An 11,784-nucleotide genomic window follows, 5' to 3' on the forward strand; every position below is an offset into this window, starting at 1 on the left:
TCAGGCCACTGCAGCCACACTGTCCCCCTTCCTGTTCCTGTAGAAACCAAACACACTCTGCCCCGGGGCCTGTGCACTTTTCTCTCTTCCTGAGACACACTTCCTCAGTAACCGCAAGCTACTTCCACAGTCTTCCATTAATCAGGTTACCTGACGGCTTCGCATATGAAAGTTTATTTCTTGCTCATGTACTTGTCCAATGTCCGTTGGCAAGGGGTGGTTTTTCAGTCACTCAGGGACCCAGATGAGAGTCATGCACCATGGTGTGTCATCAGTTGCATCCCGTGGTACACCCCTCCCCCCGCATCATGTGGCAACCAGAGGAAGCACTGAATTGTCCCACAGGAGCAGTAAGTGCTTTGGCCTGGGAACATTTTCCAGTCTTCCACTCGCAGCCCAGCGAAAAAGATTACTTGCGTGAGTCCCTCAATTGCCTGAAGGTGGGAAGTGAACTTCTCTTATGTGCCCAGAAAGGGACAAGTGGTGGGCTTATTTTTTATTGCTGTCATACAAATTACAAATTGAACAGCTGAAACAACACAAATTTCTTCATCTAACAGTCCTACCAATTTGAAGTCCCATGCGGGTTTCACTGGGCTAAAATCAAGGCATTGTCAAGGCTGCATTCTGTAGTCAACAAATATATGAAAAAATGTTCAACATCACTAGCAATTAGAGAAATGAAAATTAAAACTACATTGAGATTCCATCTCACTCCAGTCAGAATGACAATTATCAAGAATACAAGTAACAAAGCTGGGGATTTAACTTAGTTGGTAGAGTACTTGCCTCGCATGCACAAGGCCCTGGGTTCAATCCCCTGCCCCCCCACCAAAGAAAAAAATACAAGTAACGATAAATGTTGGCAAGGATGTGGGGGGAAAGGTGCCTTCATACATTGCTGGTGGGGTTGCAAATTGATGCAATCACTCTATAAAGCAGTTTGGAGACTCCTCAGAAAACTTGAAATAGAACCACTATATAACCCAGTTTCCCACTCCCTGGTATACCCAAAGGACTTAAAATTCTGCGTACTATAGTGATGCGGCCACATAGATAGTCATAGCAGCTCAATGCACAATAGAGAGGCTATGGAACAAATCTAGGTGCCCTTCAACAGATGAATGTACAAAGAAAATGTGGTATATATACACAATGGAATATTACTCAGCCATACAAGAAAAATGAAATTATGGCATTTGTCAGTAAATGGATGGAACTGGAAACTATTGTGTTAGTGAAATAAGCAATCCCCAGAAAGACAAAGGCTAGGTGTTCTCTCTGATATGTGGATGCTGACTCAGTAGAAGGGAGGAGTGGAAGTTCACTAGATTGAATGGCGGGGGGGGGATGGGAAAAACAGCAGAATGAACTGGACATCACTTTCCTATGTTCATATATGAATTCACGACCAGGGTAACTCCACATCATGTACAACCACAAGAATGGGAAGTTATACTCCACATATACATGATATGTCAAAATATACCTTACTGTCATGTATAACTAAAACAATAAATTAAGAAATGCTTAAGAAAACCCCCAAACCCCTGCATTCTGGATCTTCTGGTGGGAAGCTGCTGCCTTTCCATTCCCAGCTTCTAGAGCCACCCACATTCCTTGGCTTGTAGCCCCTTCTTCCGTCTTCAAAGCCAGCATGAAGAGTTGAGTTCTTTTCACACTTCAAATTTCTTCTACCTCTTCTTCCTGTCTCATGTCTTTTTTTTTGACCACAAGTAGGAAAGATTCTCTGCTTTTAAGGACCCAAGTAGTTAGAAAAGACACATCCAGATAATCCAGAATAATCTCTTCCATCTCAAGTGTCTTAACTTTAATCACATCTGCAAAGTACCTTCTGCCATGTAAGCCGAAATATATTTATCTGTTTACTCTTTGTGTTGTCATTGTTCCACTGTAACATGGGCACCATGGGAACAGGGATTCTAATTTGGTCATGGATGTATCTCTGTACCTAGAAAATTAGCTAACATAATAGGTGCGCAATAAATATTTGTTGAATGGATAAATCAATGAATGGTCTAATCTGTAACCCAACCAAATCTGACATGGTTCTTCATATTGTCTGTATCATTAGTGTTCCTAATAATCCCTAAATAACAGTGATTCAAATAAAATGAAGTTTATTTCTTTCTCTTTAGTACCCTGTGTTGAACCCAGGGCCTCCCACATGCAAAGTAAGTGCTCCACCACTGAGCTAGATCCCCAGTCCTGTTTCCCTCTTGAATAATAGAAATCTGGAGATAGTCCAGGAACCAGGACTCTTCCAGTTTTCCTTCTCATCGTCCTTAGAACAGTCCTAATCCCCCTGGTCCAGATGGAAACTAGTGCTCCAGCTATTGCATATATATCCAGGCAGCCAGATGAAGGAAGGGTGGGATATAGCCTTTAATGCTGGACTCAACTGCATAGGGTGTTTTTGTATCAAGGGAAAAGATATTTAGAATAATTCTATGTCCCTGCACTAATACCAGACCTTTGACCAATCAGAAGCCAGAGTGTGCTATGACATCATGAGATGCCGGCAGAGCAGCCATTAGCATATCTTGGAAAAGTGGCTAAGATTGAAGGGAGGTAATGTCTGGCCATGGCTTTCCATCCCACCTCCTGATCCCTGACCTCAGATCTGTGTCTGTTTTGTTTGCTGCTGTAACTTCAGCCCCTGGGACATAATAGGTACTTAATAAATATTTGTGGAATAATTAGGGCCTGTTATCCTCAGGATACAAATGAAGAAACTGAGGCTCCTGGGGGGCTCCACATTGAGGTGTGTGTGGGTGGAATTCAAACCCAGGTGTGCTTGGATTTAGCTAGAACCCTAACTACCTCTTTGAGACAGAAAAACTGAAGCTCAGACAGGTGAGAAGATTCAACAGTGGTCACACCCTATGGAGCCATCAAGAGCTGCACCGTCCCAGGCAGTAGCCAGCAGCCACACTGAGTATAAATTAATCGAAATGGAGTAAAAGTACAAATTCAGTTTCTCAGTCGCATTAGATGCGTTTCAAGTGGCTGCATCCTGACCGCCCCGGTGCAGACCATTTCTACCCTCACAGGAAGTCCTGCTGGACAGAGCTGTGTGTTTGGAACCAGATGGCCCGGGTCCAAATCCCAGCACTGCTACTCCCAGTCCCTCAATGCTCTCCTCTGTTAAATGGGGGGGGGATCGTAATAATAGGGCGCATTCAGAGGATGAAGTGAGTCAATCCATAGGCTGGGGTTAGGACAGCAGTAAGCATGGAGTCAGAGCCTTCTGAATGTGACTTTGTTGCTTTTGTGTAAACATGCAGAGCCCCACCTTCCCCCGGGAAAGGAGAGGATCCCCAGATGGAGAGGATTTTGCTGGGCTCCCAGAGGCAGTGGGAGGTGAGGGCAGGGAGAGAGGGCTGAGGAGGTCCAGAGGGGCTGTGGGAACCACCAGGTCTGGAGAGTCCTGGCCCTGCCACCTCCCACCCAGGAGCCCAGGAGGTAGGGGATGAAAGTGTAGAGCAGGCAGAGCCCCATATGTTCCTTATGACCCAAACTTTGTTCCCAGCGCCCGAGACGAATAGGCGTGAAATGCACATCTGGGACCACCTCCGGCCTGGCCTTCCCTCCGCTCTGGGCACTGAGCCCGGATTGTCTATTCACTATAATGGAGGTAACACAGGTGGCTTCCAGAGCTTAGAGGAGGCCCCTGGCCATCTCATTGCCAGATGGCCTCCTGGGGAGGGACTCCTGAAGGGTAGAGAAGTTTGCCCTGCAGAGAAGCGGGGTCAGAGACCCAGATAGAGGAAACAGTTTGTGAAAAGGTCCAGCGGCCAGAGGGCCTGGCATGGTAAAAGAGAGATGGGGCTGGGACGTGGGGGTGGCCAGGACATGCGGGGTCTCTAAGACCAGGAGGAAAGCCTGGCCTTTTTTTCCTGGGGAAGGATTTGATCAGGAAAAACTGAGGGGCGGGGGCTTTGTCCGAGGGTGATGGGGAGCCACCGTAGAGGCAGAGTCAACTCTGGGTATAAAAGACCCTCTGGGATGTGTGGGGGTGGGCTGGAGGGGGAGAGCTTAGAGGGAGCCTGGGGGTGGGAGGTGGGGATCCAGGTGGGAGGCAATGAGTTGTTCTGAGCCCTGGCTGGGATTATGGGGACAGGAAGAGTCAGCAGGAGTGATGAATTGAATACAGCCCCAGTTGATCGTGGGACAGAAAGATATTCTCAGAGTTGTGAGAAGAAAAAAGAGAAGTTAAATGTCACCAACACACCAGGAAGTTTTTCTCTTAACCCCTGCAGAAAAGTCCTTTCTTTGCCTCACTGTAAATACCACACCCCTCCCTGTTTGACCCTCTCACTTCTTCATTAGCTCAACATAGTCCCTCCACTCCCACCGAGTGCTGGGGTGGATCCAGGGGCTCACACATGCTGAACACAGGCTCCACCGCTGAACTGCACCCCCAGCTCCCTCAAAATGTTCTTTTAAAGTCTCCCAGGAAATACTGGCACTGAGACTAGCCAGTGTACAGGTAGGGAGAGCCCTGGGGACATTGCACATGGTGTGATGTGTGATCCCAGAGGCAGCAGCACTAGGCACCACAGGAGCCTGCAGAAGAGGCACCTGGGAGGTCAGGGGAGACTTCCCCCTGAGGACAGGAGGTCCTCTGGGAGCACTACAGGAAATCCAGGTGTCTCTCCGGCAGCCAGAAGGGCAGAATCTCTGGGGAGAGACATCACTGAGCGCGATTTCATTCCATCGTGCCTGACTTCTGTCCTGAGGACCCTGTCCACAGGCCCTGTGTGCGGTCATGCTGGGGACTAGAGATGGGTCAGGCCTGGGCTCTGAAGGAAGGACACACAGGGACACAGGCCCTGTCTAGTGACATCTGTGCTTTAATGGAGACAGCACAAGACATTGTGAACCACCTCAGGGCTCAGAGAGGGCTTCCTGGAAGAGGAGAGCTGAGCATTCAAGGGAGAGCCTGCTCTCCCCATAGCATCTGTCTGTTTGTCCCTCCCTCTGCGTACCTCTCTTCCTTCATTGTTTCAGCCTCTGACCAGTTCCGCTCTTCCCCCACCGCCAGGTGTGGGAAGCCACTCTGAAGGATTCGTGCCTTCCATCCTGGAGCAGAGAGGCTTTGATTGGTCACTACATCTCTTAGTGACCTGGACATTGCCCTGTCCAGGAAGTTAAGGGCATGTCGCCCCATGGTCCCTTGGGTCGAATTACACTCACCTGTCCTTTGTAACTCTGGCCTTTTTTGGATGGAACTTTCTAAGAATAAGGGTCCCCTCCAATAATAGCCCACTTCCAAATTCTCTCTCTCTCTCTCTCTCTCTCTCTCTCTCTCTCTCTCTCGCCAGCCTCTCCTGACTTTCTCCTGCTCTCCCATTTGGGGAGCCTGAGGCCGAGAGCAGAGGAGCCGTCCTGAAGCTTGTTTAAAGGTAAAGTGTGTATCTGTGTTTTATTTGGTGTCCCTGGAAATTCACACGAGTGACCTTAAGTTCAGCTGCCCACAGGGGCCGGGGGCAGCAACCAGGGTTTGGCTGATGTAAAAAAATCACTAAATCACTAGGTGTGGTGGTGCACACCTGTAATCCCAGTGGCTTGGGAGGCTGAGGCAGGAGGATCACAGGCTCAAAGCCAGCCTCAGCAACTTATTGAAGCCCTAAGTCTCAAAATAAAAAATAAAATGGGCTGGAGATGTGGCTCAGTGGTTCAATCCCTGATACAAAAAAAAAAAAAAAAAATCACTCACTGTGCAGCTTAAAACAATGGAAATGTATTGTCTCACAGTTTTGGAGGTTAGAAGTCCAAAGTCAAGTGTTGGCAGAGCCATATTCCTTCCAAAGGCTCTCGGGGAGGATCATTCCTTGGCTCTTTCAGCTCTGGTGGCTCCTGGTGACCACATTGCTCCAACCCCCAGCAGGGCCAACACTACCACACCGCGGAGCAGCTTTCAGGGCTGAAGGAAGCCTAGGAGTGTGAGGCTGCCCCAGGACTAGGAAACTCCATCTGGGGTGGCCGGCATCTTACTGGATGCTTTTCCATCACAGCCGGGTCTTATCTAATTTTGTTTTTTTTTTATTTTTGAAGTACTGGGGATTGAACCCAGAAGTGCTGTCCCACTGAGCTACATTCCCAGCCCTTTTTTAAAATCTTATTTTGAGACAGGATCTCTCTAAGTTGCCCAGGCTGGCCTCAAATTTGCCATCCTCCTGCCTCAGCCTCCTAAGTCATGACTATAGGCAGGTGTCACAGCGCCCAGCACAGATGGGCCTTCCTGCCCATCTTTGCCCATCGGTTTCCCCATGTCCGTCAGGCGGGGGAGTACCGGGGATTGAACTCAGGGGCACTGGACCACTGAACCACATCCCCAGCCCTATTGTGTTTTTTATTTAGAGACAGGGTCTGACTGAGTTGCTCAGCACCTCTTGTCCAATATTCTTTTCTTTTCTTTTGTGGTGCTGGAGATTGAACCCAGGGCCTTGTGCATGCAAGGCAGGCAACTCTACTAACTGAGCTATATCCCCAGCCCCTGGCCCAACATTCTTGACTATGTAGCCCTGTATGTCCTGAGACTTGGTTTGCTCATCTGTAAAATGGGACAGTAACAGGCTTTCCCTCTTGGATGGCTGTGAGGATTACATGGGTAAGTGCACAGGAAGTACGTGAGACCTGGGCTGGGGTGGACTGGGTGCTTCCCTATGGAAGGTTTTATCACAATTACTGCTGAGTATTCATGGCTTCTCCTCTTTCCCTGTCTCTGGCTCCCTCTGTCTCTCTATTTTCCTGAGTGCCCCACTCCAAGTCCTAAGGAGTGTCTTTCAGTCTGTCTGCTGTTCTCTCCACCTGAAGTTGATTCTAAAATAAGTCCAACACATTCTCTTTTTGTACCAGGGATTGAACCCAGAGGCATTTAAGCACTGAGCCACATCCCCAGCCCCTTTTTATTTGGAGACAGGGTCTTGCTAAGTTGCTTAGGGTCTCGCTCAATTGCTGAGGCTGGCTTTGAACTTGCAATCCTTCTGCATCAGCTTCCCAAGCAGCTGGGATTACAGGGCCATGCCTGGCTCTGCACATTCTCAAATACTCCTCCCTTCACAGGGGGTGAGGGGGAGCCTCATTTCCTTCCCCTCCACCATGGCTAGACTAAGTGACTCATTTCCCGTGAATTGAATAAAAGGAATGTGACTCCAGGAGACCAGGTCATAAAGGCCTCAGATGACTGCAGTCATGGCCAACAGCTTACCAGAACCCTCCTGAGAGAACAAGAGCCCCTTGTCAGCCATTCCCCGATGTCTAGCCCTTCAATTTGAGAAAATAAGTGTCTGTCATTTTAAGTCACTACACGTTTGGATCATTTGTTATGCAGCAATGGATAACTAATACATATTTGCTTTCTTGGATGCTTTCTTTGTGTCAGTCTCCATGTATGACATCTCTGTGACTCTTTCCATCTTTAGTTTCCAATTTGCTATGTCTGAGTACCTCTGTCTCTGGTTCCTTCCCAGTGACTCTCTTTAAATTGGTTGGTCTGTCTCTGGGCCTCTCTCCCTCTATCTGGGTCTCTATCTCTGTCTTGGTGTCGCTCTGTGCCTCTCTTTTTCTGCATGATCAGCTCTATTTATAGCTAAGTGTGTGTGTGTCTGACTCCAGGTCTCCTACCGTGTGTGTATGTGTGTGTTCCTCTCCCCGCCTGGATTGCTGTGTCTCTTTTTAATGTTTGGTGTCCCTCTCTGCTTCTATCCGGAAGTATCTGAGTCTGTTTCATCTTTCTCTGCCTCTGCACCTGTCTCTCTCCCTCCCTTCTGCCTGCCTTCTCTAACCCGATGTATGTCTCTCTCTATCTCTGGGTCTTTCTGCTTCTACCTTTGATTCTCGTGCCTGTCTCTGTATCTCTACCTGTATCTATCTCGGTCATGTCCTCTGTGTGCGCTCGCCTGTCTTTCTCTCCTTCTCCCTCCCTCCCTCCGGCCTGGCATCTTGCTCTTGCTTCTCTAACCGGCTTCTCCCTCCGTCCCTCCCTGCCCCAGCCTCCACACTGGCCGCTCTTCACCTCCAGCTCTCGCCTCTGCCCTCCCGGCTCCACCTCCCCCGCCTCTGTCCCTCGCCAGGTCNCGACCCCCATCCTGCCCCTTGCGCACCCCCCAGCCCGGGGCTGTGATATCGCCCCTCCCCCCAACAAAATAAATAAATAAATAACACCCGGAGAGAAAAGGGAGGGAGGAGGAGGAGGAGGGAGGAAGGGCCGAGAGCAGAGAAACGGAGCAACAGAGAGAAGAGGCAGGAGAGGAGGAGGCGGGGAGGGAGCGCGAAGCTGGAGACCGACCGAGAGGGGAGCGGGAGGAGGTGAGGAAGGCGAGAAGCGAGAGGCAGCAGCAGAGAGGGAGAGGGAGGAGGCGAGGAGCAGGATGCAGACGAGGAGTTAGGAGGCTTGGGGGAGCTTGATGAAAGAAACGGAGAGGGGGTGTGGATTCGAAACCAAGAGGGAACCCGGGGGCCAGCAGAGGCAGACAGGAGGATCAGGAGGTAGAGGGAGAGTGGAGGTTTGGGGGCCGGGAGGAGCGCTGAGAAAGCAGAGGAGCGGGCCAGGGGTGCAAGTCCCTGGCATTTGGGGAGCGAGGCTCCCAGTGGGGAGGAAGGCTGAAGTCCTGGAGGAACAAATCTCCGACAGGGGAGGGTGTAGCTGAGGGGGGGCAGGGCAGCGGGAAGGGGTCGCTCCGAGGCCTCCCGGGGATGGGGGGTGCAGCTCGTCTGAGCGCCCCGCGAGCGCTGGTACTCTGGGCTGCAATGGGGGCGGCAGGTAAGACCTGGGGGTCCGGGCAGGAGCCCCTCGGGGAGGGGTGGGGTGGGGTGCCAAGGAGAGGGATTCAGGCTCCTCTCTTCCCAGCGCACATCGGACCAGCACCTGACCCTGAGGACTGGTGGAGCTACAAGGATAATCTCCAGGGAAACTTCGTGCCAGGTGCAGACAGGGAGGGGGACCCAAGAGTCCACCCCCTTCCCCCAGGCCCCTCTTTCTTCAGACTCAGGAGTCTGAGTCCCCAGCCCTCTCCTCCCCCCAGAACCTTGAATCCCTGCCCCCTCCTCCCTCCCTAAGGAGCGAGGCCCAGCCTCTGAACCCCAGCGGCTCACCAAGGGACATTATACATGCGCATTTCAAGTAGTGAGTGGGAGTGAGTGGAAGCAAAGAAAGTGTGGGGGTGGAGAGGACGTGTGTGTTCGCTGGGAGAGACAGGGCCTGGCTCCTGCTGAGAAAGAGAGGCTGGGTGGCCGCTTCCCCGACTCGTCTGGTCCTCTGGCGCAACTCCTCTCCCCACTACATTCACTGTCCAGCTGTGGGACAAGGGAGACTGAGAGAACTACAACTCCCATGGGGCTCTGAGGCAGGCAAGCCAGCAGTGGATGAGTAGGTTGCAGCCTTGAGGCCGGCTGGGAATTGTAGTTCCTTCCACAATGACTTTATTAAGATGCGTTGGATCAAGGAGAGGCTTGGAGGTGTTGGGAGTGGGGTGGGGGGTTAGGAAACTATCCCAATATTCTTCTAGAACACAGGATTCTGGATTTCAGTACACTTCTCCCTCAAACCCTGGGGTCAAGGCCGCAGCCTCCTCCCTCAGACCCAAGGATCCAGAGCTGGGCCCATTCAACAGATCCCAGTATGAGTCCCAGCTCATATTTCCAACTCCATTTCCTCCTGTTCCCACTTTTGTCCCCAGGGCCTCCCTTCTGGGGCCTGGTGAACGCAGCCTGGAGTTTGTGTGCCGTGGGGAAGCGGCAGAGCCCCGTGGATGTGGAGTTGAAGAGGGTCCTTTATGATCCCTTTCTGCCCCCCCTGAGGCTCAGCACTGGGGGAGAGAAGGTAAGGGGCCTGAAGGGAGGAATTATGGGATTCCCTGGAGGCAGATGTGTGTGGAGGTCAGGGAAGGGGCTGCTGAGGTGGGCTGTCAGCATTGGGGAAGAAGGGGTACTCGCTGGCTGGAGAGAGGCTCTTTGCACTCTAAACAGGTCACCTGTTCTTCCCTTCCCAAACATGGCTCCTAGTCTTCTCATTTTGGCAAAAGCAATGAAAAACACAAAGTTTCCTGTATAAGGCAGTTTTTTTGGTGGTTGGTTTTTTTTTTTGTTGTTGTTGTTTTTTGTTTGTTTGTTTTTTTTTTTTTTGGTACTGGGGCTTGAACTCAGGGGCACTCGAACACTGAACCATATCCCCATCCCTTTTTTGTATCTTATTTAGAGACAGGGTCTTACTGAGTTGCTAGAGCCTCGACACTGATGCTGGCTTTGAACTCGCAATCCTCCTGTCTCAGCCTCCCAAGCCACTGGGATTACAGGTGTGCACCACCGTGCCCGGCTTGTATCAGGAAGTTTTAAAAGCTTGACAAGCCCTCTAATCCCATGCAATAAGTGCTATTATTATCATTATTTTATGGATGTAGAGACTGAGGCACAGAGAGGTTTGGTTACTTGCCTGGGGTCACATAGTCAGAGTACCAGCACTGGTATTCAAATCAGGCAGTGTGGTTCCAGCATGGACTCCAGTTTGCACTACCATTTCTTTTAAGTGCCACAACCATGTTTCACTTAGTTGTGGCAGTCAAAAGACTCAGAGTCACCTTCCCCATGCCACCCCCTCCCTCATTTTCATTTCCAATCTAGTTTTCCCAGCCTCACTGGTACATATTCAGATCTCTTCACTTCTGGCCCCGCCACTCTCATCCAGGCCACATAACCTCCCACCCGATGGTGCCGCCTCCTCTTCACCTGCCTACCTCTCTGATTCCTGCAATCCGTTCTCCACTCCACCACTAGGGATGTTCAAAAACACCAGCAGATCCCATCAAGCTCCTATTAGGATAAGTTAAGTTGTAACAGCAAACACTTACACGGCACTTACTATGTCTGGCATTCTGCCAAATATACTCAGTTTATTTAAATAAAAAAAAGGGAGCTGAGAATATAGCTCAGTTGGTAGAGTGCTTGCCTTGCATGCACAAGGCCCTGGGTTCGATCCCCAGCACCAAAAAACAAAACAAACAAAACATATAAATAAAAAAGGAAAGTTCCCCATCATTGCCTGCAATGCCCATGTACTGGTAATCTGCTCCCATTACCACTCTCCTCTGTTCACTGGATTCCATTAAAACAGGGCACCTCAGGGCCTCCACACTCTCTCTTCACTCTTCCTGGACTGCCCTTCTTTCTGCTCTTTCACAAGGAAACCCTGCTTATCCTTCAGGTTTTCATTCACATGTCATCTCCCCAGAGAAGCCTTTCCTGACTCCTCCCTCAATCTAACTGGGTTCCCATTACACTTTCTTGAGCTCTTAGTTCCTCCAGCATGATCACAGGATGCAATTAAGTAGTAGCAATTAATTACTTACTTATGTGAGTCACTATTGTTGTCTCTCATGTCTAGTTGCTCATTGCTCTATTCTTCACAGCTCAATAAATACTTGTTAATTAAATGAATTCACCAGTATTGAGCACTTATCCTGGGCCAGCATGGAGCCTGGAAATGGGTTGGTGCTCACACTACATTCAATGATTAAATGGTTGTTGGAGCTGGACACCGTGGTGCACGCCTGTAATCCCAGCAGCTCAGGAGACTGAGACAGGAGGATCATGAGTTCAAAACCAGCCTCAGCAACTTAACGAGGTCCTAAGCAACTCAGTGAGACCCTGTCTCTAAATAAAAGATTAAAAAAAAAAAAGGGCTGGTTTATGGCTCAGTGGTTAAGTGCCCCTGAGTTCAATCCTAGGTACAAAAAAAAAAAAAAAAAAAAAAAAAAAAAA

At 50.0% G+C, this 11,784-nt stretch overlaps 2 protein-coding genes and 1 non-coding gene across 4 annotated transcripts in view; 2 read left to right on the plus strand and 1 right to left on the minus strand.

The window, feature by feature from the left end:
- Positions 1 to 11,663, minus strand: part of LOC107151718 (galactoside 2-alpha-L-fucosyltransferase SEC1-like) — a 35,694-nt gene extending 24,031 nt beyond the window's left edge. The window contains exon 1 of the mRNA XM_048790603.1: positions 10,761 to 11,663. The gene's annotated coding sequence lies outside the window, so the exon portion shown is untranslated. The remainder of the gene's footprint in view (positions 1 to 10,760) is intronic.
- LOC125612674 lies at positions 4,153 to 4,219 on the plus strand. Its single transcript, XR_007343154.1, has one exon. It is a non-coding gene; the product is annotated as a small nucleolar RNA SNORD31 (small nucleolar RNA).
- Ca11 (carbonic anhydrase 11) overlaps positions 8,297 to 11,784 on the plus strand; it is a 6,716-nt gene continuing 3,228 nt past the window's right edge. Inside the window, exons 1-3 of one of the 2 annotated variants that reach the window (XM_048790604.1) lie at positions 8,297 to 8,791; positions 8,879 to 8,953; positions 9,708 to 9,850. In XM_048790604.1, the coding sequence (XP_048646561.1) occupies positions 8,725 to 8,791; positions 8,879 to 8,953; positions 9,708 to 9,850 (285 nt within the window). In that variant the 5' untranslated portion in view covers positions 8,297 to 8,724. The remainder of the gene's footprint in view (positions 8,792 to 8,878; positions 8,954 to 9,707; positions 9,851 to 11,784) is intronic. The other variant, XM_015496597.2, reaches the window with a different exon arrangement.

The sequence above is a fragment of the Marmota marmota genome, unplaced genomic scaffold (assembly GCF_001458135.2).
Source record: "Marmota marmota marmota unplaced genomic scaffold, marMar, whole genome shotgun sequence".
In the NCBI taxonomy this organism is placed as follows: Eukaryota; Metazoa; Chordata; class Mammalia; order Rodentia; family Sciuridae; genus Marmota; species Marmota marmota.